This window comes from Poeciliopsis prolifica, unplaced genomic scaffold (genome assembly GCF_027474105.1).
Source record: "Poeciliopsis prolifica strain line A6 unplaced genomic scaffold, Auburn_PproV2 SCAFFOLD034, whole genome shotgun sequence".
Taxonomy (NCBI): domain Eukaryota; kingdom Metazoa; phylum Chordata; class Actinopteri; order Cyprinodontiformes; family Poeciliidae; genus Poeciliopsis; species Poeciliopsis prolifica.
The window spans coordinates 5,623,950-5,650,112 of NW_026562409.1; the positions used below are offsets into that span (position 1 = coordinate 5,623,950).

Genomic DNA, 26,163 nt, shown 5'->3' on the forward strand with positions numbered 1-26,163 from the left:
CAGGAAATTAAAAGCTACTTTAAAATATTGGTGGAAAATGTTTGCAACAATTGATATTTTTGTTGTTATTTTTTTATGTACGTTTCTGTGTGTTAAAGTGTGTATTGATGAATGCATGAATCAGTGCTTTGTGCTGAGGAAGTGCTTTACCAATGCAGGCCAATTATCATTTACCAATAATTGCTGGAGTTTCAACAGGATGTTATTGAAGTGAACATTCTTGAAGCATCATATTTTATCAGAGGTGACATCTGCTAAATGGAAAAAAGCTTTCAAAAGATCTTTTTTGTAAGCATGTTTTTTTTTTTGCATAAATTGTAAAATTAAAATATTTTAGTTTTTAAGTAAGTAAGATTTTAGTAATGCTGACTCAAATCTAACATATTTACTTGCACAATAATCTAAGCCTGGGTTTTCTTGGGGCTTTTAACTTTTGTTGAAGTAATATTTGCTACATCTGGTGGCATCTTATGCTATCAGATGAGAAAAATATTACATTGAAACAATGTTTCCTGAATATATTGTATTTGTCTAAACATAAAAGATGTGCCTTATTATTTTTGCTTCAGATTTTCTCTTCAAATGTTTTTCAGTAGAAAAGGTAATTGAGCATTAATGGGAAATGCATCCAGGCAGCTATTAATAGGCTAATCAATGTAACAAACATTGTAGCATGAAGTTTTGTCTTACATAAACAGAGATAAAATACAAAATATGGTACTCATCCAAATTAATGTATTTTGAGGAAGGCATCTTTTATTCTTTGTGAGTCTAACGTTGTTTCTACTCTATGGCTGCAGTGACTCTCACCATACATCAACCTTCAGCCAAGTATCACCACCATAAAATGTTTTATTAAAATCTTTGCATTAACATTGTAAGCTGGTTCAGTTTACTCCTTAATGTTGATCTTTTTAAATGGATAAAACAGGCAAATAACCAATTATTTCCATATTTAATTTTATACACCCATATCTAATACCCAAACTATCCAGTAGGGGGCAGCAACATATTTTAAAAACTGATCTGACACAAGATGGATTCCAACAGGGACATGTTCCCAAAAACAACTTTTAGAGCCACAGTCATGTACCTAGTTGACACATTAACCAAACCCGGGAATAAATATGCATCAAAATGACGGGTGTAAACTGCAAATATGTCTTCAAATAATGCCAAAGTAAGCTCATATAACATTCCACATCAGCACTATTAAAGATGATCTATGTCTGTTGGGTCTCAATTGACTTGTAGCGACAGACATGATGAGCTTGCCGGCGCAAAGAGCGCCGTGCTAAAGGCATAGCAGCAGCATGTCAACTTGTCTGTGTCAGAACAGCTGATCTCAATTCCAGCATTCCCAAGCATACACTGGAAATAGTTTCAGGGTTCATTTGCAGTTTGAAGACTGGATGGTACAGTGACAATGCAGAGTGGGAAGAGCAGTATTTTAGCAGGCAGTGGAGTGGGAAGGTAAATTTTAAAGATAGGGAGTGAAGGCAGCGTGTCTGATTCTCTGATAAAACACTAGGATTAAGAGCTCTAGTGGGTGGAGACAGTCAACATGGCTGTCTCCAGGGCAGCTATTAATATCAAATCGAAACACCACACATTGTTCCTTGCAGAGAAACAACTGAGTGACAAAGGAGTGATGAGGCCCTTGAGTGAAAATAGATAGAATAGACAAATAAGTATGTTCAGAGGAGGGACTTTATGTCAGCCAAAAGGTGCAGCCGATGATAAAAGTGCTGATATAATCAGGCAGAGAAAAGTATCAAGTTCATATTGATTGATGTTTGTTTGATTCTCATATTTCACATCAAGATTCTACTTATTTGTCACTTATTTATTTAAAACATACCTTTGTTTACTGTGGTTTATAAGACAGGCTGAGATACAACCTTTAGCAAAAATACCACTGTTTCATGGTATCATGCTTTTGACACAATGATTTAAAACAGTAAATGTACATTTGAAATAATAATACTTTATACTCATAAGTAGTTATTAAGTGCTCACTGTGGAAAATATTATTTGTTTTCCCCATTCTGCCTCTTAAAGAGAAACACAACTCTAACAAGTTCAAATTGGCAGCTCAGTTGGCTGTTTGCTGTTGGCTCTTGCAGAGTCTGTGGTTGCAAGAGCCAACAGCTGTGGACACACGCCACCTGCAGTTTTAGACAGCTTTACCTAAATAACAACAATAGTCAGTTTTCCTGACTGTCCATATGTTTAACAGCCATATTTTTCCTGAAACATCCACATTTGTGTTTCTTAAAGGTGAAGAAGTTGTATTATTGTTTATTTTATATGTAAAGGGAACTAAGGTCAATGTTTTTCTTTTTTTTCCCTCCTTTATTATTATATCACAGGTGTAGGTCCTGTTTGAAATTGTTAGAGGAAAAAAACTACATGAGGTAGCAAAGTATTTTAAAGTTTTATTTGTTTCTGTGCATATAGAACAATAATAAACTTCATTTTTTTATATTAAAAATAATACATCTCTAAGGAAAAAACACATTACACAAATTCAATATCATTCCCATGTCCAAATATGCTCACGGCAAACTGCGGCTGATCATACATTAAAAATTAGAATGAGCTGTAAGTCAACAAAGAATGCGTCTCAGACAATAAAAGGATTATGATTTTTCTAGCTTATTTTGATTGAGTGTATCCACACACACACACGCGAACATAAACATTTGTACACCAAAAGTGTGTGACCATGCCAGTACATTCTCTTCTCCCCGCTTGGATCAAAGGTTGGCAGAAGCTTCTGGATTCCTGGAGGGCAACCAACTCTTGATGACATGTTTTCTCCCTCCTCACACCTCTTACCCTTTCTCTTTCCATCACACTTCCTCCTTCTCACATAAATATGTTTTCCACACATGAGTTTGTCTTTTTTATCAGATGAAACAACTAATCCAAATTATTCTTTTTCTATTAAATTTGCACTTTTCAAAACAAAAGTGCATAGTGCAAACATCACACTGAATATCAGTGTTGTGGGTGTACGCAGCTGGCCAGTAGAGGTAATGATAAACTCATGGTGCAGCTGATAACACCTCCTTCTTCATCACAATGCAAATACCTTCACATAAACATGCAACTCCAGAGAACAACTGACTCCAGCTTTGATCAAATGTGACATTAGTAGTACTAAAGGTTTAGGGTTACTTTCTTGATGTCACTAGCCTTGGGTCTATCTATGTACATCTTGGTCTAATCCTTTCTAACATGTTTTGCTGTGTGAAATCTCTAACCCACTGGTTAACCCATCTGTCTCTGTCACACATCCCATCTTCTTGTTTTGTCTGTTTTGTTTCAGCCTCTTTGGGCTTCCTGGGACATGGAGCGACCGAGCGCTTTGGGTGCTTTGGCAAACTCCATGAGAGTCGGCTTGACGGGTGGGAGGTCTCTGGTGATCTCGTCCACGCTCCTCTTGCTGGGACAGACTCCATCTGGTGTTGGGAAGGGCAGCAGGTCCTGCTCTGTGTGTGGGGCCCCACGCCCCAGCCTGATGCCCAGATCTGCGGGGATAAAGATGGGCAAGGGGAGGGTGTTTCTCTTGGGCAGCAGCTGGTGCTCCCTCACCCCTCCTTCCACGGTGCCCACCCTGAAAACTCCAGACGGGCAGGTCTGAATCAGAGAGCGACTCTGCCACTGCCGGGACATGGTCTCTCTGCGGGAGTCATCGATCATGTTCATGGTCTGACTGTAGGACAAAAGTTTGGGTTAGGAACTACAGAAGCACTCTTAAGATAAATGTGTCATTGGGCTGCTTGGTATGTTTTACCTTTCCTCAGGTTGAGTCTTGAGATGGACACTGTGCCAATCGGCGCTGTAGCTCTCCCTTCTTGCCTTGTTCTCCTCCCGAACGCTGCAGACCAGCTCACCTCCCACCACCATTCCGTTTCTTTTTTCCAGCACGCTACAAAAAGGCATCTTCTCTGGAGATTTTAGATGATTTATTGCCTCCACTGGGTTGAGGATTGAATCTTGGATGCTTCAGCTGGATGTCTCTCCAAGCTTATTCGCCCTTTCGAATGTGTCTGTCTGGGCTCAGGTCTGGCCGCTGCTTTTATACCCACTCTGTTGCTATTTCTGATCCATGTTGTCAGTCTGCTTTGCAGCGCGTACTGAGACCTGACACCAGTCTTCCGTGGCTCATTCCCGGAGACCCAGAGGCCAAGCCGAAACAGTGTTTACAGTCATTGTATTGAAAATCCCCCTGATTTTCAGATTGTACTTTCAATCACTTGTTTAATCTCTTGGCCCAACTCTTTGCACATCAGCTGTGATCGTAGAAAGGAAAATATAGACAGAGGTTAAACAAATTTCTGTCCTTGGTGTAATGCTTTTGAAGCATATTTTGGTTGTGTGAGTTGAAAATTGGTTGATTTAGAAAAGAAAGGTTTCAGGTTTATATTCTTCTGGTCTATCCTCATCATAATAGAGTTCATAATGATCTTATGCAACAACTGGGCTTCATATCAACAGAACCCCCTCGCCATCTCGTTAGATGTCAGCGAAAGCTCCCCCGCCTGTGATTCATTACCATAGTGACAGAGAACCACATAAGCTGTAATGAACTCAGGTTACAGGCTGTGAAATATACACACATATCTACCGCGACTCACCTCTGACAGTCATTTGCCGGTGTGAGGTTACTACCAGACTCTGACTCATTCACTCACATGTGGCTCTGAGCTCATCCCACTGCAGATATCACTTATTACACACACAGCATCAAGCATGCCCATCATAATAATACATGTTGTTGTCAGTCAATTAGCAATAGATTTAATATGGATTATTTTTTCAAGTTTCAGACTTTTAGGACCTTAAAATAGCAAACGTTTTGTTGTAGTTTGTGTAAATTCATCTTATTTGTTTTCAGTACTTTGAAGAATTAGTGTTGCAGTTGAAGCCAAGCTCCTTTTTAGTTTTTAATATTTCACCTGTCTCTTTGCAACTTCTTCGTGAATTGACACCATGTGTGCAGAACACTGGGGAATCCCCCTGGGGTCACAGCTGCAGTCGTAATAGCACTCCAACATGCTTGACATTTTGGAAACCTGGTAAGCCGCCAAACAAGGTTATTCCATGTGGACATCATATATTTTACTGCAGTGACAGAAATCTTTGGTTGCTTTGGTGTAAACCTTATAACCAAAAATGAACCTCTACTACTTATGTGCAGATAGTGAATTAGCATTAAAATATCTAAGCATGAACAGGACTCAAACCAGGTGTCTAATCTTATTAATCATCAAGCAATATTTGTGGCAAACTATTTCCAGTAACTGGTTATTTGTGTGTGTTGTACTTTAACTCACAGGAAATATAACGAACTCCTGGATGTTGGTGGGTTTCCTCAAATAGGTATTTGACTATAAAAATTTAACAATGACTTATTTGTTTAAAAAATAAAACAAAACACAGTGGTAGTGTAAAAAGGTTGGTATGCTTAGTCTCTCTTTTACTAAAGTCTGCACAATGCAGTTTCTACATTCTCAAAAAGGGAACAGTCAATGTGCCTAGTTTATGATCATAGTGATCAGTGATCAATTTGCAGTGATCAATAGGTTTGTGAAAATTAACTGATTTGTGAATGAATTGGTAATTGAAAACTTTCATGTATACAAATACAATTGCCCTTGGAAGTGTATTAATACTGTTTTTGTGACACAGTCATGTCACAACAATCTGAGATTTCCAACGGTATGTTTGTACCTAAATGCAACTCATGCTTGCACAGCAAAGAGGAGTGGAAAGCTACCAGGACTGCATTCATCTATAGTTCATCTATAGGTCCCATATGAATTTTAAAGATTTAGAGACGACAACTGTTACCCAATCCCTCATGACCTCTGACCCCCTAAGCCCCTTTGGCCTACCCTTCTCCTCTGCTGCTTCAACTACAAGCCCTGATCTATTGCCCCAAACCCTCGTGACCCTTTGTCACCACCGTTTAAAAATATCCAGAGTAAAGGGCAACAACAAGTGACTAATACAGATAAACAACGTTAGCTCTACTGTTGACTTTATTCAGCATGTAAAACAGCATTTTAGCATGAAATTCTGTAATGTGAGAAAGTGAGAACATGCTAAACGCTCATCTGATGATTCTTAGAAAATCAGATGAAATGACAGTGGCTTAAACAAATTTTACTAACCTGTCTTTCTTTCTGTCTTCTGCTCTTTTGTAAAAAAAAAAAAAAAAGTATGAGAATAAAAAGTTCTGAAAAGAAACACAATTACAATTTTTTTTTCATCTTCCATAGACTAAGTCGTTCTGTGTTTAGTTTAGCTGTCTCAAAATGTTTTGTTAGAATTCAGTTCAAAATTTGTTGGTGTAGTTCAATTGATTCATCTTCTCATGTGTAGATTTATTTTCATCCACTTATCTGAGGTCGGGTCATGGAGGTAACAGAACCAGGAGGGAAAATCCCACAGCCCTTCTCATCTGCAAGACTCTTCTGGTGACTGATATAACTGAATGAGACTCACACCAGAAGAAAACTATGATAATTCCTGCAAGTCCTTGCTTGTCTCTTCACTGCGGGATGTGTAACAAAGGTTTCCGAAATCATCCGAAATAATCAGATGCAATTGTCCAAGATTCACGCTGATTTTCAAACTGAACTTTTTCCCCTAAGGTTTGGTAGAAAACATTTTTGTTCCACCTGCAAATTTGTTTGGACAAATACAGTTAGGGCCAGAAATATTTGGACAGTGACACAGGTTTTGTTGTTTTAGCTGTTGATAAAAATATGTTCAGAAATACAATTTATATATAATATGGGCTGAAAGTGCACACTCCCAGCTGCAATATGAGAGTTTCCACATCCAAATCGGAGAAAGGGTTTAGGAATCATAGCTCTGTAATGCAGAGCCTCCTCTTTTTCAAGGGACCAAAAGTAATTGGACAATGGACTCCAAAGGCTGCAAGTAACTCAAAAGGCCTTTCCCTCGTTAACCTGTAATCAAGTAAGTAGTTAAAAGGTCTGGGGTTGTTTCCAGGTGTGGTTTTGCATTTGGAAGCTGTTGCTGTGACCAGACAACATGCGGTCAAAGGAACTATCAATTGACGTGAAGCAGAACATCCTGAGGCTGAAAAAAAGGAAAAAATCCATCAGAGAGATAGCAGACATGCTTGGAGTAGCAAAATCAACAGTCGGGTACATTCTGAGGAAAAAGGAATTGACTGGTGAGCTTGGGAACTCAAAAAGACCTGGGCGTCCACGGAAGACAACTGTGGTGGATGATCGCCGCATACTTTCTTTGGTGAAGAAGAACCAGTTCACAACATCAACTGAGGTCCAGAACACTCTCAGGGAAGTAGGTGTATCTGTCTCTAAGTCAACAGTAAAGAGAAGACTCCATGAAAGCAAATACAAAGGGTTCACATGTAGATGCAAACCATTCATCAATTCCAAAAATAGACAGGCCAGAGTTAAATTTGCCCAAAAACACCTCAAGAAGCCAGCCCAGTTCTGGAAAAGTATTCTATGGACAGATGAGACAAAGATCAACCTGTACCAGAATGATGGGAAGAAAAAAGTTTGGAGAAGAAAGGGAACGGCACATGATCCAAGGCACACCACATCCTCTGTAAAACATGGTGGAGGCAACGTGATGGCATGGGCATGCATGGCTTTCAATGGCACTAGGTCACTTGTGTTTATTGATGACATAACAGCAGACAAGAGTAGCCGGATGAATTCTGAAGTGTACCGGGATATACTGTCAGCCCAGATTCAGCCAAATGCTGCAAAGTTGATCAGACGGCGCTTCACAGTACAAATGGATAATGACCCCAAGCATACAGCCAAAGCTACCCAGGAGTTCATGAGAGCAAAAAGGTGGAATATTCTGCAATGGCCAAGTCAATCACCAGATCTTAACCCAATTGAGCATGCATTTCACTTGCTCAAATCCAGACTTCAGACGGAAAGACCCACTAACAAGCAAGACCTGAAGGCTGCGGCTGTAAAGACCTGGCAAAGCATTAAGAAGGAGGAAACCCAGCGTTTGGTGATGTCCATGGGTTCCAGACTTAAGGCAGTGATTGCCTCCAAAGGATTCGCAACAAAATATTGAGAAAAAACTTTTTTGTTTGGGTTATGTTTATATGTCCAATTACTTTTGAGCTCCTAAAATGTGGAGTGTTTGTAAACAAATGTGTACAATTCCTACATTTTCTATCACATATTTTTGTTCAACCCTTTAAATTAAACGTTACAATCTGCACTTGAATTCTGTTGTAGAGGTTTCATTTCAAATCCAATGCGGTGGCATGCAGAGCCCAACTCACAAATATTGTGTTACTGTCCAAATATTTCTGGCCCTAACTGTATCTACAGTTCAGTCTGGTTTTAAAAACATGTTAGTACAAACAATGAGATTTAAGTGAAAAGATTTCATTGCAGATTTAGGAAAATCTACTATGTTAGTTCTTATAAACCTATAGGGTTTTTTTCTAAACTACTGATTGCAGATTACTCTTGTCATAGATAAGTAGCATCCAAGATATAAATCTGCACACAACCAGAAGTTACAGTTAATATTTAGAAATCCAAATGCGCATAAACAATATTTTATCTGAGGTTCCTCTGGCTGTACTTTACTTTTGTCATAAAATACTTTAGTTTTCTTTCCTTGTAATTTGCAAATATTTGTCAAATCTGAAGTCCACAGTAGATTTAAATGCAAATGTTAAGCTTTAAAAACTCAGCTAAGTGCACCTTCATTTAAAATTTGACAAAACTAGCCAACTATTTATTTAAGTAGATTACCTACAAACTTTTGAGACTGATAATGTAAGTCATCTAAGAGCAGACATATTCAAGCATGCCAGCAAAGACAGTCTGCTAATTTGTGGTTCTTATTTTTGGTGAATGGCCTCAGGCTAAATCTGCAGGACATCGGATGGCCTTTGTCTCTCTTGTATGAGTCATCCTACGCTAATGAAACAAGTGGTGTGGAGTCTCTGTAAAGGTGAGCGAAAACAAAGTAAAACCCGTCAGAGCCGTCAACCCCCCTCCGGCCCTCCCTGTCCCAAAGATCCTCGCCCCTGCAAGTCTGGGCTCAGCGAGGGAGAACTTTGTGTTGTGTAACATCGCTGCCACCGCTTCTGCGAAGTGACATTCAAATGAGCCGTCACCGACGGAGACAGAGAGTGGGAGTGAGGAACAAGCTCAGGCCCGGGCAAAATATTGTGAGAGCACGTTAGATGTTGTTGTGACCGAGGAATGAGTTTGGGAGGACAGCCACCAGCCTCCATACGCTGACGCAAAGCGCTGGTTTAATGGAGAGATAACTCTGTGGAAAGTTAACTTCACACTGATTCCTCCACCCAATCGCTCCAGCTTTCTATCAGTGGCCATCAGGCTGCTGCTGTGATCAAACAGGTGCCTCCTCTGGAGTGTCCCTCTTACATAACATCAAGCAGCTGATTAACAAAAACACTATCGTCGCCATGCAGATTGCAACTCAACCGGACCCCAGAGGGATGGTCACACGTCAGACAGACAACATCGAATCAGGGCAGAACAGAACCGGCCAGGAGAAGACAACAGCAAGGGCCACGTGCGGCTGCAAAAAACCCAAAGTTTCAAGTTCAAAGAAGAGCCTTTCAAAAGTGTTCATACCTCTTGCACCTTTTGACAATTTCCCACATTATTGGGAGTTTTAGTGAGTTTTGCAAATTGTCTCTCAAAATCTCTGAGGCTCAGATTAAACACAGAAAGACTGATTTTATTTAAAGGTATCTGATTAAAGTGGATGGAAGAAGGGTTTTAGAGCCTGTACTATTTTGTGTAAAATCTTAATAAAACATGGTGATGCTTGTGGTTCTAAAGTGATAAAATGTGAAAATGTTCAAGGCGTGTGAATGGTGGTATTGTAATACCGCTCAAGGCAAAAATGTTCATCATTTTAGACTGAAGTCTAAAGTTAGGCCAACACACTAACATGTGATTCTGCACAAACAATAGGCTTTAGGCAGAAACTTTTATTCAATCATGAACAAACACAAAGACTTACACATCCACTTAGATGTTTTTCACATTTTCCATAGCTTGTTGGAAGGAAACAAACCCTCCCACACACATCACCTGAAGGCCGTCTCAGTCGCATACATAATCACTCCATACTGTTCAACATACACTAATGATTTTGCAATTTTCATTTTCTTTTCCAATTTAATCTGAAACCAAATGCAGACTTCAAACAAGTGCAGATTAAATAAACAGAAATAATCAATGTTAATTATTCTTTAAAAAACTAATTGTGACATTAGATAGCTAGACTGTTTATGGTGTTTCGCACAAATCATGTGATTGACTGGAAGTGCTGATAATCACAGGACAAAAGATAAAGGGGCTCTGCTGAAAAAAATCATTGCTACCCTGAAGGTTCTCAGCAAGTGAACAATGAACACGCTTTAAACTCTGTGGAAGGGAGAAAAACACTCTCACAGCAAATTAACGTTTCTGGAATTCTGTAATAGTCCCCGCTTCATTTGGAAGAAAGAAAACAGAAATGATTTAACCCTTGAAGTTAGGGCAGAAGAAGAAGATATTCAGCCTGCAGCAGCTTCTGCCACCTGAAGGTAATCAAGATTGATGGCTACTGCCCCCTGGCTGTTGTCTGTCATCACTGCAAGCCATCAGACCTCATTGGATCATTTTTTAATCATCTTTTTCACTGTCGTCCTCTTCATCGTCGTCATTGCCTCGTCCGTTCATGGCCTCGACCCTGGCCAGCAGCAGCGGCAGGTTTATGGCCAGGCCCGGCATCTCCTCGTCAGAGTCGTCCTTTGGAGGATAAAACCGCTTCGCCTTGGCCAAGAAATCTTCACCGATGTCGAGGTAAAGGAGGCGATCCTGCAGAGGTGAAGCCAGAGATAGGTGAACTATTTACTGCTATAAGCTAACACTTAGAACAAGTAGATAATGTAATATATTATGTTTTTAATTTTAACGGAATAGCTCAAAAATCCGGAAGAAAATTTCTGTTAAATCTTTAAAAGAAGGTAACATCTGACAGGAAGACCAAAGTGAACCACTACCATCTTAAAATATTTTCAGTCTTAAAAACTTTGTAGCAGTTTATGCAAAAGGATTTTATGAGCCTTTGTTTGCAAAAAGAAGCTGTTGATTATTGACACCAACGATCTTCCTGATTGAAACAAAGTGAGAAAGTATCTTATAATTCCAACTCCCAATAGAAAAATGTAGAAATTAATAAAATAACATTCACGCCAACCACTTCAATGTTTTTTTTTTTTTTTTTTTTTTGCATTTTACATAGTTACGACGACCAGAGATGCTTTATATTTTCCATTCTCAGAATCCATTTCACACAGGAAAATCACTAGTGGTGCATCATATCCTATATCCATTACCTGCTTGAAAAGATGTATATTATCAGCTTCTGTTTAATAAGTTAAAAGTGCCAAAATGTTGAAATGTATAAAGTAGTGCCCACATAAAATAATAAGGTGATTTTCAGATTCAAGCTCTATTACGAAGGTAGAACAATACTTTGAGATGCTTAAGCTAACCAACTAAAATGAGATGCTATAGACGCCCTGTTTTGATACAGAAGTGCAAAGTTATTTTTGGGCATTTTCTCACAATGATGAACAGATATCTTTCTGGTGGGGCCTCCTTGGAGCTGAAGATGGAGGTCTCGGTGTGCAATGTGTGCAGCATGGCACGTGCTGCTGGGGCATTACGCATGCGGTCAGCTGAGGCACCAGCAGATACTGTCAGCAGTGAGTCTGCCTCAGCCATAAAACCTGGAACAAAAAGATAAACAGCCTCAACAAAGGCAGCTGTGTTCTGCTACTGGTGTTCCTCATTTGTGTATCAATTAGTTTTACCCAGGTTCTCCAGGATAGTTTTCCATTTGTCTCTGACTTCTCTGCGTGTATCTCTCATGGCTTCGATATCCACACTCAGGCGACGATAGCCCTGCGAGATAGGGTGAAAAAGGACTTTTTTTTCCTGTCCTGTTTAGGTTTGCTTTGATCAGTATAGACCAATAAAATGTAGAAAGGGCTATAAAAATGTTTCTACCTCTTTAAAGATGTGTTCTTTTTGCTCTCCTGTCACACTTACACATTTAAGTTTCTCAACAAATTTTAATATCAAAGACAACCCGAATAGTTACAAATAGCAATTTTCAATTTGTGACATAAAACATTTGCAATAACTAGTGATGAGTTCTACCCTTGGTTAAGGAACTAGGCTGCCCTGTAACTTTCACTTTCCTTTGGTTAGCCCTGAATTTGTTGGTCTATTTTGATTCTTTGTCCTGTTGCACAAACAGAGATGAGCCAGACTTTCATCTTCAGAAGGTTCTACTACAAAGCAGAATCCATGTTTTCGTCCAGCTCCAGGGCATCACACTACCACCACCATGCTTGTCTGTAAGGGTGATGTTCTGAAGGCCAGGTGAGGTCTTTAGGGCATTAGATATTGTTTTGTTCAGCTCTGTGTACGTTTTTTTTTAAAAGGAATTTTAAAGAATTTTATGTTGATAGATAGGTATTCCGGGATAGATGTCAGTGATTTTGTTTGTGACATGTTTTTGAATTTCCTCATGGCAGATGAGGGCATAAAGTTTTGCTCTTTGAGATCTTTAAAGCTATTGCATGGAGTTCTGAGACGTGGCCTCAAAATGTGAACAATCACACTTTACAGATGTCTCCCCTTTGCTCTCGTGCTGATGTGTTGCGGCCCTCCCAGTCCTGAACACAACACAATTGGCAGTTTTCTTGTGACAGTAGGTTGTTTCTCCATCATTAGTGCATTAAATCTTGAGCTTGAACAACACAAGCCTGATTGACACTGTTAAGCTCTCCTCCTACCTCTTATTGGTTGTTCCTGAATAGGAGTGGTATATTTCTGCAGATGGCAGTAGGACCACTGGGAAGAGTCTGCGGAGTTTAATTTTTTTCACTGCTTATTTTTCTGATATTAAATTGTCAGGACATACTGATTGTTTTAATATGTTAAAAAATGTATGTATTTTTTTATGAAAGCTATCTAATTAAGCCTACTTCATGTTGTTTGACAGGTTCTGTTTAAGAAATTTCTTAATTCTGGGTGTGGATGGTGACTTACTATGGTTTAAAAATGGTAAGTAATCTTTTCAAATAGACTTAGGTAGTTTGTATTAATTGTTTCCCAGCCTTAACTAAAAAAAAATACATAATTTGAAAACTATTTTTATTTAATCAGGCTTTCTCAAAGATTAAAATGTGTTTGAAGCATTTAAGTGTGACAGAAACAGAAGATACCTGTAAGCTGCCAAAAGCTTTTATGGCATTGCATTTATGAAACATATAAAAACATGTGTTAAAACGCAAAAAAGCATCAGTAGTTTTTATTTGTTAGTGTTTTTTTGTTCCTTTTTCTATTCCTCTACATACCGTGGATCCAATGCGGGTTTTATTCCTGGCCTGAAGCAGGGTGTAAAGCGTTCGGTCATCGTCTCTCTCCGAGTGGCTGGGGTCTCCGGGTTCACTCCACAGGTTGGTCTCCTCGTCTCGTCTCTTCTGGACTTCACGAGTAAAATAATCCAGTGGATCTGGCCTGTGTTGTTGAGACACAGCAAAACTCATTCACTGGCATTAAAAAAGCTTCCATAGTTTCTTTCAGCATCAATCAAATGGTTTTAGGATCTGCAGGAGCGGAAAATGATTTCTCTTTTTTTAAATTGCGGTCTTACGTTACAAGAGGTTGCTTTTCCTCCTCTTCGTCCTCGTCTTCAGCACAGCAGCAGCAGCAAAACTTCATGAAGAACCTCTTGAAAGCCGAACCCATCTAAAAGGAACAAAGATGAGCCGGTTTCAGGGTTGCACAATGCCACAAAGTCCAGATGGAGGTTTTGTTTGACCTTGGTTAAAAGATGTTGAACCTTCTTCGCTCCTTCAAAACAAGTGGCACTTCTGCAGCTCCGAATCCCCGGTCGATGCTCTGAAGAAATGTTTTTGTTTTTATTTTTTCAAAAATGACTCAGTCAATGGGTAATATTTCAGAAAACAAAACAAAAACATTGGGTAACAGAAAAACAGGCAGCTGCAACAACATTTATATTCTCCATCTTAGTGAATCTTGCAAATCTGACTGATTTTTCAGATGTAAAACAGATAGTAAATTCAAAGACATTGAAAATAATAACTTAAATTCTATCTCTACCTGATTTTCAGCCTCCCATTTTCCACGATCTCGCCTCGACTCCACAGTGACTCAGATGCTCAGGGAGATGGCATCCCGACAACTGGTGTTTCTTATCAGACTCACATAGAGGAGAATAAGAGCACCAAAGGGGTTTTTTCGATAAAGAAAAAACAAAAAACATTCACACACCCATAACCTCAGAAGACAGTCACAGCACTATCATGTGAGCTGCTTCATGTCCTGTCCTATGAATTCTGCTTTTGCCCCTGAGAACAACACATCTCTTTTCTACATCTGTAAGACTAATTGTACATACAGTCTAAAATCTACCAGTGCTATACATCAAGGTTTAATCTTATTACTTGCAGTTCCATAGGATGTAAATAATTAGTTCAGAAGGGCAGCGAAACTTGATAACTTTTTTCATTTCTTCTTTTATTTCAAAAAAACAAAACAAAGTAATCCAATTTCTACAAAGGCACCGTGAATATTAAGATCCAACTTTTAATCATACCTAACCCAAAAAACCGACTTTATTGATATGAAGTGATTATATATTTAGATCAAATTCTATATTTCAAAGACCAATAATAGAGCAATAAAATGGAAATAAAAACAAAATCACCACTTGTATGAGAATAAATTTTAAGTTGGTCAATCAGATCACAAATTCATTTTACAACTAAAGAGCCAGTATTATCTCCGAGCTTGAGATATTTTACTTATTAGTTCTTTTCCAGGCACATAGCGTCATTTATGACAATCAAGCAGATATATTATCTTCAATTGTTTAAAAGTGCTGTACATATTAAACACAACCTAATAAACACTTCTCAATTTGACACTTTGAAATTGGGTTGTCGTCAATTTTATCCTCCTGCAGCCTTACAATGACACCCAGTGAACCTTGCATGATTTTTTACAACTCTTTTTATTGTTTTGTGGTTTTGGAAACTGACAGGCTAATGGACATATCATCACTTCTATGATGTCCGACCGTGACATCTGCTGTTCTCTTCCTGAGCATCGCACTAAGACCGTGGGAAGGTTAAGAAACTCCTATTCTTTCCAACACTTCACCTTCAGCACGTCATCACAAAATGGTTCTTTTATGTGAGAGAAAGAGATGTATTTCGCATGATAAGCTCTGCAGATGTGTGGTTCCACCAGCTGTTTGCTAATTGCTGCTCCCGCTATTCTGAAGGAGCTTTAAGGAGGAGCTTTGTGGAAATAAGCAGGGATTTGTGAGAGCAAAGCAGAAAGTTATCAGGAAGCTCAGATAATGCTAACATATTTTGGTAACATGGTACGCCTGATGTGAAACAAACTGGAAGAGCACGATTCGCACTCTGAACCTAATATGTGGTGCTGCAGGCAAGTTTCTCTTCCAAATGCCCCTATATTGTGAGTGGAGGGATATGTTTGATAGAACTGGACATTACTAGAAAATTGAATCACTGGTATTTCCCACATGCTAATGATTCAAACTAAACACTGAAAAAAAATATTCTGAAAGACACCAAGAGAAAAGAAAAGTGGTGGAATAACAATAAAAAAAAATGTTGCGGTGAAACCAGAAGTGGAAAAACTCGAAGCCCTTTAAATGTTTTCTGTCATTACATTTTATGTCACCATCAAACCTCTGCAAAGTAATAGTTAAGTGTGGAAAATCTCACAACTAAGATCTTTGTTGGTGAAAAAATGTATGAAAAATCATCCTTAACTGGAAAAATAAGTTTTATGAAAGTTGTTTATGACCTCAAATTTGTCAAACATTTGCGCTGTTTTGTTACTAAAAGTAGAAAAAAAGAAACAAAAACAAAACATTGGTCTCAAATTGAATTATACCTATATTTGTGAAAAAAAAAAGAAATCTCAAGATAGGTGTTGATGTTTTATTACACATAAGAGACTTAAGATCAAGTAAAAACAGTTGGTCAGTAGTGATGGCTTTGAATTAACATGTTTGATGTTAAAATGAATTACAACTAATATTGAAATAAGTAAACATAAGCGCTCCAAGCAGGCTTCTCGTGCAACAATAGACCATCATTGGGGCAGAAAATATACAGATTTGAATGAACAAAAAGCAATAAGCCCAGTATATTAAATTACTGCAATGAAGGCACAATTGTTTACATTTTCTTCACTTGAAATTCCTTTTGTGGGAACCTTAAAATGTCAGAACAAATACATCTGAGTAAATTCATTACCCAAATATTTCAGACGTCTTGCACAGCTCTTTTTCCACCTATATTAATGGCAGCTTTCAAAAACAGAATTCCTCAAAGTCAAATCCACAAATTTGTTCTTTTAGGAAAAATAAAAGAAGTTTCTGTAAAAAAAGGAAGAAAGAAAAAAAAAACAGCTTTTTACCCACATTTCAGGACAATTACCTTTGAACCATGATGATTTTTGAGGAGCGTGGTACCATTAGTATGCAGACTAATAACACTAAGCTGAAGGGGAAGTTTTTTTCATCATTGCAAGCTGAGTTTTGCTTCATTATGTAATGAAGCAAAACTTCATATCTCACACACGACAAAATAAATTGTAACTTCAATTTATTTGTAAACCATGCAATTACTCCAGCTCATTATTCTGCCCCCAACAAGGCCACAAGAGGTGATTGGCACAAAAGACAGCAGTAGTAAGATGTCTAATCTACTTTTAGCTCGCCTGAACAATCGTCCCTTTGATCTGAAATTAGCTTTAAGATATCACTGTGAAAATCACAAAAAACTGGTTAAAAACCCTGGAACAACAAATTTTACTGTTGTACTGCAGAAAAAAAAACAGAGCCTTTTCACAATCTACATTGGTCATGTCGCCCTCTAGTGGTGAGCAATAGCGCATCCTCTTCATCACAGAATTTTTTTAAAATAATAAGAATATGGCTGTTATATATAGGCAGGAAGATGTAAAGAAAAAAAATAAAAGCAGCAAATTAATAAACAACAATAGGTTTTGAGCTGCTTCTGTTCTGTGACAACAGTTCTCATAGATCCTCTCTTCATGAAAGCGAGAGTGCGCTGCACCTCAACTCAGAACAGATCCCATGTCCTAGTGGGAGTCAGAGTAACAGTCAAATGTAAAAAAAAAATGTTTGAGGAGAGTCATTTGTTCTGTCCAAATCACTCTGCTTGATCTGAAATATGGCCTCCTATGCTTAGAGGTAAAGTCAGGTCAGTTATGGCAGCTGGCCGCGCATCCCTTCAGCTCAGGAGCTCCACAGGATGACGCCTCCACTCCTTAGGTTGATGACGGGGGTCCAGAGCTCTGCCTCCTAGGCTCCTTTTCTTTAGGCTTTGTGGTTGATGAGGACGATTGGACAGGGGGGGGATAAACGTCAGCGATGCGTTGCCGTAACTGGCCCACAAACTCAAACATGCCGGCAGGTAGGGCCTGATGGATGAGATAGCGAGGCAGATGGCCCTAAAAAAGGAACAACTGAAGGTTGACTGAACATATTTACATAGACTGTTCTGTTAAAGAGATTTGAATCTGCTTTGAAATTTACCTACATTACCAACCTTAAAATGAGCAATAATCCTTCAGGCTTCATGAGGAAGTCCTAAAGGTGTCACTGACGTAATAAAACCACTTACAACCAACTGATTTAAAAAAAAAAAAAAAAAAAAAAAACAGCTGCGCTTTCATTCTGTGTACACAAAAGACTTTAACAGTATTTTCCAAAGATTACTATAAATTCCCTGGCATTGTTAGTGTCGCATTTTTCATTTGTAGTAACTGGTAGTAATGAGGATAATTCAAAGCGTATACAATTAAGTATAAAACGATGGAAGTTGTGAGCAGTTTCAGCAAAGACTTGAGTGATATGTCTGCAGTTTTGGAGGAAGAAGCAAGATCAAGTGAAGAAGAGAGAAGGACCCCAACCCTATTTTATACATGCAAAAAAAAAAAACAACAAAAAGACAAAGATTTCTGTGTTCATATTCCCCACCTTAAAGTTTGTGTTGAGGACCCAGATGAATGTGGAGACAGACGGGTCACTGCTGGATTTCAGAACCACAAATCCTCCTGGGTAGTTTTCTCCCCTAGAACAACCAGTAAAAAGCAACCAGGAAGTAAAAAAAATGTCAATTGATTTTAATTCATTTATTTCAAACAAGTTTTTATTAGTAGGACAGAGAAAACATGTCCATACATAACCAAGAACAAGATTATTTGTTTACCACTGCCTTTCTGTTGAAAACTACTCCTGCTTTACTTAAGTGATGACAGAAAACCAGGTGAAGGCATAAACTGACCTGACACAGCGATCAGTCGGCGGCTTGGCATCATGGGTGGTTGATACGCCAACACTAATATAACGGTCTTCTCTGCGTTCGATTCGTCTAACATTAACATAGTCCCTTAATGGGATGAGAAAAAAATAACAGAAAGCGCATAAATAAAATCACCTTACTTTACTTCAGACAAGAAATATGAAACAAAGTAACAAATATATCCTTTCAGTAGGAAAAAAGTAAGAGACCTAAGGAATCCCAATCTTTGCTGTGCTGATGTACCTGGAAGACACGATGCCTCCTCCTACGCTAGCGGCGATGTCATGTGTCACCAGAGTGTTGTCGTCAATTCTCTGGAGGACCTGAGGCCAAAAGTACAGTTCTGCAAAACGTCTCAATGGAAAACGTTTGATCTAACAAAGAGGTTCATCACCTGGCAGGAAACAACTGTTTTGGTCCACTCAGATACTTTCTCTGGTTGCAGTATCGCCTCCTGATAGATGAACTCCGCGGGACACTGCATCAAGGCCTGAGCAAATGAAATAAAGCACAAAATCTGAGGAAAAAAGTAAAAATGAAAAAATGCAGAGAAAAAACAAAAAGAAGACCAAACTACATCATGCTTCAGGAGATAATTTTATGGTCAAAGCGGACTTTATGCTGGGTCATAAAAAAAAAAAAACTAAGGGGAACATTTGGTAAACTAATGTCATGCTAATAGCACTTAGCATTCACCAGCAGCTCATTGAGGGAAGTGAGAGTGCTTATCCGGTTGGAAAACAGTAGATTAAGTATTAAAATATAGTTTAACAAAGTGTCGAGGAATTTTAGTAATCAAGAAACTCCAATAATTCGATTAACTGTTACAGCCCTATTTATAATCTTCCCAATAACCGAGGGGAATCTCCACCGACTCTCATCTTTGAATTTAAGATATTACTATATTTTAGATCCCAACAACTTTTCCAATATGAAATAAAAGACAAAATCAAAACTGGTCTGTTCCATTTATGAAGGATGTGTAAATTAGAAAGAAATATTTTAAAACATGAGAAACAAAGACAATCAATTGTTTATATTTTGATGTAGAAGCAGAAGTAAAACAGCTTGTGATACTAAATATACATCAGCTTCAAAATTAATTCCAACTACTACTGCAAATGTATAGCCATTTTATTTCATGTCATATCTGATGTAGATGCATTAACTAAGGAATCCCTTCCAATTATACTATGAGAAATTTCTTTAATTCCATATTATCTGATTTTTTTGGTGAATTCACAAAATTGGATTCACAATATTTGGTTGATTCACAAAAGACAGTATTAGTAAGATGAACAGTCGTTCCTTTAATCTGAAATTAGCTTTTTGAAACAGAAAAACACAAAACAAGGTTAGATCTGATTGGTGTTTTGTTTTTTGTATAACAATGAAGCACAAAGTTTCACGTTTGCAGTACCTTCAAAATAAAAATCTTTCCGTAGTTGGGAGTCTCCATAGTGTAGACGCTATCTCCCGTGTCCTGTCAAAACACACAATCCTGTCAGCATCAGAAGGTTTTACTTGAATCCAAACAATTCCATATTTTAGCATTTTTTTCTTTTTTTTTTTTTTGGTGACATTCTTCTCATCCAAGTACAAAAACATCAACTTAGCTCAATCGTTTTTTTTTTTTTTTACGCAAATTTGAAAATAGATTGGTTTATGATTCGGCAGTGTGGCAAAAAGTCATTTCACTACTTTTGGAGTATCTGGAAAAAGTTAGACTAGTTCTACTTCAAAACCTATGAGACAAATATACATTAATATATAGATTTTAAATAAAAACTTTTAAGATTCAAGTCAAAATATAACAAATATAATTTCTCATTTAGCTTCTTTGCTAAATGAGAAAATGGAAAACAGACAAAAAGTTTAAGAAATGTGTGAAACAATTAACATGAAGTGAAGTTTTGTTGTGACAAAGTAAAGGAAAGTAATCGAGCTAAAAATTATAGTTAAAAAAGCATTTGTTAAAAAAAGTCCCTTTTCAATACATGAACGTGAAGTGAAAATTTACACCTTTTCCATATTTAAGAGTTAGTGAAGAACAATTGAAATTCAGAATTGGGAAAATAAATCTGAGCTTTAAAGAATGTCAAGCGGGTTTCTCTTTCGGGTTGAAAAGCAACTGAACTGGTTCCATCAAGTTTTACTACTTTACCCGAAACCATTAACAATGAGGTGAAGGAAAATTGCTCATAAATGATTTTGATATTGACTTTTTTTTTTAATCATAAATTGAAAATCATTTTTTTAAAAGCTATGTTTTATGTGAATTAATTGACCAATAGGTTCATAAAAGGTTGAATTTATTCCCAGACATAACAACTTGGGAAGAACCGGAAAGATTTCCTTACGCTGATTTTCTCTAGCTTCCAGTTCTCCTCCTGGTTGAGGAACTCTTCCAACACAGACATGGCCTCTTGACCCTGCTTGATGTACTCCTCCTCCTGCAGTGAGATCCACACATGGAGAAATTAACGAGAGGAGGAGGATCATTAAATTAAAAACAGTCAGCAGGCGCTGATCCAGGTACCTGCAAGGCGGCAGCTTTGGCCTTGAGAGCCTCCTCATCCAAATACTCGTCTGAGTCTTCAGACAAAAATATTAGTGAAAAAATTACTGCTTGCAGAAATCAGGAAATAAACAAGAATACACAGAAGATGAATGGCAAATATTATAAGACCATCACCTGCAACGGATTCAGGTGGAGAGTAGAACTGTCCGTCAGAAATAGCGCGGGGGTAGAGCAGAGGAGCTCTGTCAGAGTTGGCTGCTGCTAGGTAAGCTAAGGTCAGAGGAGGAAATAAGTTAAAGACGATGTAAATTTCTGTTGAAGTGTGTTTGCACTCGTCACTTTTCTCTCACCTCGATCATTTTCGGCTTCCTGAGTAAGAACCTTGAAGTCAAGGAACCAGGTTTCCAGCCACGCCACCACAAATGAGGTGATGGGTAAAACATAACCAAAGGCGTTTTTGGACAAGAGCTGTTGAGCAAAATGAGAAAGAAGAAAGAAAGAAGGGGATACTTTCACTTTTATTTCGCATATGTAGGCAAGTCCTTACAGCTCAAGATAAGAGGTCTGGGAAAATGTCTACGTGCTTTAGATAGATGGAGTAGATAAGAATGTTTACTTGACAAAGCCTATGCAAACATAAGCTGGGAATCTTAAAAAGCAGAAGTGTAAAAGCTGAATAGGTTTCAGCTGAAGAGGTTTCAGCTGATGAGCTTGTTCTGCTCAAACCGAACTGTGAATGTGCAGCAACAGGAAGGCACTCACTTCAGATACAATGACCTTCACCACGAGGAAGACGCTGGTCACCAGAGTGGAAATCTGCAGGAAATAACTGAGCTCTTATTCATGTCCAGCAGAAAAGTTAGAAGATTTTCACTTGAATTTGAATAACTTAGTGTTTTGCTGTGTCTGAGCTGACTTACCGCGACAACCCACCAGTGTTTCAACAGAAATGCTGCGTAGCCAATTTGTAGACAGAGGAAACGAAACAAGGCAAGGAGCTGAAGAAGAAGAAGAGAAGGGGAAGCAAATGATGTCACCAAATGCTAAACTTTGCAAATGCTGTCGACGGAAGGAAATGTACATCCAAGCTCCCCAAAAATAGTCAAGATCATAAAATTTAGATTCACACCAAAGCAATAAGGATAGGGCACTTACGACTATGTCAAAGAAGGAAGACTTGAAGTTATATCGAATGACCTGATCTGCTAGATTATCCAAAATTGGACCGGTCACCTGATGGACAGCAAGGGAGGAGTCCAAACGGTTACTGAACAATTGAATTAAGAGAGTTTTTGTATCTTAAACATGTCTATGAATAAACACGCATTTACATTTAGCTCTATAATCCACAGAAGTGTGATGAAGAGGAGGTCAAAGGTCACAAAGAGACAGAAGGTGCGCCGGACATCAGAGACAGCTTTGCGTGACGCAGGTGGAAGCAGGAGGTATGAGGAAGGAAGGGTCAGCGACGTGGAGTAGGAGGCGTTCAGGGAGGCAATGGCAGGGAGGCTGCCCTCGGCCTGCATCACTTTTGATGCAGAGGTAGATCTCCTCTGCAAATATAATGAAAAAATAAAAATAGGGTTTATTCAATCTCACATCAAAGAGCTGTATTTTCTAGACTACAAGTCAAAGATTTTTCTCAGTTTGGGTCGTCCTGTGACTTCAGGTGTTTCCACAACTGATAGTCCGGTAGACTCGATTTGGGAACCAAAAGTACAATTGTTACATTTTTATCTGCTGCGGTTTGCTTTCACAATATGAAACGAACCGAACCCTTTGAGCAAACTGTTCACTCGCTTGGCTGTGGTAGTGCTGCACCACGAATCACTGAAGGAAATGACACAAAAACCTCTGAAGAAGACACTGAGCACAATTTCATTATTCACAAAATGTAAACAAATGGAACGTCGTCTGACTTTAGATGTTGTAGGATTTTGTTTGTGCCTTTAGGTAAAGACCATGAGATATTTCCTCCACCAGCGCTAGATCCACGCATTCATTTTGGTTGCATTTACCCAGAAGGCCCTGCGCTATAGTCCACTTCCTGCTTTTGGAACTGTCTCTGGCATTTTCATATGTATTCGAATGGCATCGGAGTTAATTTCAATCAAAGATCTAGTTTTTTAGTCGGACCAGAGCTCACCTTTTTATACGTATCAGAGTTTGATTGTGGATTCACACCTCCCCAAACAAATTATCTTTCTCAAACAAACTAGAATTCCATTAAAACAGACAAAAAAAGGCTTGTGTGGTATAAAAGTACAGAGCAACTTGTATATGTTTTTTTTTCCCTTCCTAATGCTTTGTTTTTTTTTACTGATGTATTAAATGTGATTCATACTGGCAAATATGAGCGAGGGATTAAACATTACTGTCTGTAGCCGCAAGGGAAGCTAAACAAAGGCAGAAAAGAAGGTATCCAGAGCTGGAGGAACAAGTCCACAGCTGGATGCTTTAAGAAACATGTTGTGAGGCTTGAAAACAATGTAGTTATACATGTGTCCACGCCCTGGTTGTTGTAAAGAAGGTGAATATAAATGAAACAAATTGTTTCAATGAATGCAGCCGACTCTCAATCACCCTAGATTTACACTGCATGAGTCTCTGCAAGTGTTTGGTAAAACTGAAAGATAATTTTTAATCTTAATCTGACAAGACTTCAAAATGTTCAATCATTTTGAGCCTAATTGACGACTTCTAAGTATAAGTGGTAAATAAGTTACCAAGTGAAGAAGCCTTTGAGATATTATGCTTTTTTCAGAGAACCAGACCTGATATTAAAAGATGGGACCAATTTCTTTGGCTTATGAAGTTAACAATTGCCTTCATTGTTCTTTTGCCATCCACCTGACCATGCTTCCCCAAAATGCGTCCTCTGTTTACACATTACCACACTTCTTCTTCTTTGGCTTACCTGTTGCTTATGGTAAATTTAACCTGAAACATACACACAACTGCTATTAAAAACATCTGCACCATTATTTAATTTGCAAGGAAATAGTCTCCTTTTGATAAATTTTTTTTGGTTGAGTTAAATATGATCTACTTAACATAAAATATTCACTGAACCATTAAACATTGCTTTGGTCTCCAACTGGCCTCATAAATTGTTTTAGCTGAACTTGCATTGCTTTTAAACCAATTTATTTATGCGCTCCCATATTCATGACAGTCAGCTTGTGATTTAAAATCACTCACGGGAAGGATGTTATTGTGCTGAATCATTTTTTAAATAAGAATGGTAGCTCTATGACATCAGGTTTCAGCAGAGGTGTAGCACTATAACAGCTTGTTTGTTAGGCCAATGAACCGACAAACATCCAGACCCGAGTGCTTTCTAATTATCTCTGCAGCCCAGTCTAAAGACCCTTTGCCCTAGGATTGATAAATAAGTGCAGGACTCTCCAACTGCAGCGAAAACTGTTTACAACACAAGAAGTTCGGGTTATATTTGGTGTGAAATCCCATGACTGACGAGTCGTTACTCGAAGCTAAAAACAAATATCCAACTCTGTGTGTTAGCAAACTGGCTACTAGTGGGAAACAAATAAGAAAAAATGCCAGGTTATCTAGCTAAACCCAGAGTGAATTAATTAAACGTGCACAAATCAAGTTATAATTTATCAAACTAATTCTGCGGCTAGCTTTTCCCCTGTTAGCTTCACAAACCTTCTTCCGAACAAGTAACAACTTCAAATGTAAAATAATCATATTATATTTCCACGAGACAACTATAGCAAATACTATCACAAATATAAGAGGGTCTGTTAGAAAAGACTCATATGGGATATTTAAAGCAGTAAACTCACTTGATTTAGCACATCATCGGATAGCGAGGCTTCCGGAGTTGCCAAAGATGAACTGTTGCACCAAGATGTATCACTACACCTCTCCGCCAAATGGTGAGTCACGTGACAAATATCAAAGACTCATTTCAACAAGCTGACTGCACTGGCGGTTTTAGTTGTTTTGACAAGAAGTGTAAAGAAGTTGTGAATTTTTTACCGGCATTATGACGAAAAGCGACAATGACTCATTATCTCTCGCTTCATGCAATTACAAAGAAGTACAAATTCAACCCAAGCAAATAAAACTTATTTTGACTGTACTGTGGCCACCTGTAGGGATAAGGTAGAAATTAGAAGCACTTGACAATATGAAAAACATCTGTATTTTAATTGGTAAGGCAGACTGTATGAATCATTGATATTAGCTTGCTGCAGTTCACTCAAACTCTCAAAGTCACTATGGGTTTTTCTAGTCAGCCTACCACATATGAATGCACATTATGTGGTAGTTTATGTGGTAGTTAGGACGCGGTGTCCTGACTGGTCGCCCTACTCACCCTCAGCCTCAGCTTGCTCAAAATCCTCTGCAGGTTGTTGTCTGATTTTGAACTTCTCATCTTCGTTTTCCAGTACTTTTCTTTTGAACAAGAAATCAATTTCCCTCTGCATTGTCAACTTTTGATTTCATTTGAATTAAAAACTGTTCCATTGTGTTTTCACGGTTTTTATATAAAACTCTGTAGATGATCATAGATTTATCGTTCTTCTTATCTTAAGGCGAGCGGCGCATTTTAATGTCTGCACACCACTCGTGTAAAACGTCCCAGTTCATTAAATCAAATGCACAAATCCCCTTAGTAACCATCGTGTTTTGGAAGTTGACGTGCATATTGCTAGGAGATTCTGACCCATAGTGCAGCCATGACTGGTTCTGAATGACGCCTTTACAGCGCAGAATCTTTTGATGGTACCGACATTTACCAGCTTATTTCACCCCTGATTAGTGATGTTTGAGAAGAAGGACAAAACGGGTCCTATGGATAAATCACAAAATCGGAATAAAATATAGGCCTACACAACATATAATTTTTTTCAAATATGTGTCATGTGAACACAACAATCTACTCCGTCAGTTTTTAAGTGAAAGTGACTCTTTCAGTGATAATGTTGACAAATCTCACGCAAGTGTATTTTACGTAAATTACATTACTTCACACGTATCAAGTTTTTCTTTTTACTCACCGATTTGTCATCACCTTCAGTTCTGCGTCAACTCCGTCATGCATTGTCAACATCGTCAGATGGACTTTATGTTGTTTTTTGTTTTATATAATATTTCTTTTGTTTCTTGAGATGCA

The 26,163-nt window shown here is 38.3% G+C and overlaps 3 protein-coding genes across 5 annotated transcripts; all 3 read right to left on the minus strand.

The window, feature by feature from the left end:
* Positions 1-2,425: 2,425 nt before the first annotated feature.
* Positions 2,426-4,066, minus strand: tcap (titin-cap (telethonin)). The gene is made up of 2 exons (XM_055051949.1): positions 3,803-4,066; positions 2,426-3,721 (listed from the first exon to the last, which is right to left on the minus strand). Exons 1-2 carry the CDS (start codon positions 3,949-3,951, stop codon positions 3,331-3,333), a joined length of 540 nt encoding a protein of 179 aa, XP_054907924.1. The 5' UTR covers positions 3,952-4,066; the 3' UTR covers positions 2,426-3,330.
* Positions 4,067-10,004: 5,938 nt separating this feature from the next.
* On the minus strand, positions 10,005-14,337 carry mreg (melanoregulin). 2 transcript variants are annotated; one of them, XM_055051946.1, is made up of 7 exons: positions 14,223-14,337; positions 13,942-14,000; positions 13,753-13,847; positions 13,454-13,616; positions 11,900-11,990; positions 11,652-11,815; positions 10,005-10,898 (listed from the first exon to the last, which is right to left on the minus strand). In XM_055051946.1, exons 3-7 carry the CDS (start codon positions 13,845-13,847, stop codon positions 10,704-10,706), a joined length of 708 nt encoding a protein of 235 aa, XP_054907921.1. In that variant the 5' UTR covers positions 13,942-14,000; positions 14,223-14,337; the 3' UTR covers positions 10,005-10,703. The 2 variants fall into 2 exon arrangements, with proteins under 2 accessions (XP_054907921.1, XP_054907920.1); XM_055051945.1 differs by having other exon boundaries at positions 13,921-14,000.
* Positions 14,338-16,079: 1,742 nt separating this feature from the next.
* On the minus strand, positions 16,080-25,532 carry stard3 (StAR-related lipid transfer (START) domain containing 3). Of its 2 annotated transcripts, none has more exons than XM_055051938.1 (15): positions 25,363-25,532; positions 22,346-22,567; positions 22,170-22,247; positions 21,935-22,012; positions 21,777-21,830; positions 21,365-21,482; positions 21,189-21,284; positions 21,033-21,088; positions 20,854-20,946; positions 19,914-19,976; positions 18,888-18,983; positions 18,737-18,816; positions 18,476-18,580; positions 18,169-18,262; positions 16,080-17,639 (listed from the first exon to the last, which is right to left on the minus strand). In XM_055051938.1, exons 1-15 carry the CDS (start codon positions 25,420-25,422, stop codon positions 17,457-17,459), a joined length of 1,476 nt encoding a protein of 491 aa, XP_054907913.1. In that variant the 5' UTR covers positions 25,423-25,532; the 3' UTR covers positions 16,080-17,456. The 2 variants fall into 2 exon arrangements, with proteins under 2 accessions (XP_054907913.1, XP_054907914.1); XM_055051939.1 differs by lacking the exon at positions 25,363-25,532 and adding an exon at positions 24,827-24,892.
* Positions 25,533-26,163: the final 631 nt, after the last annotated feature.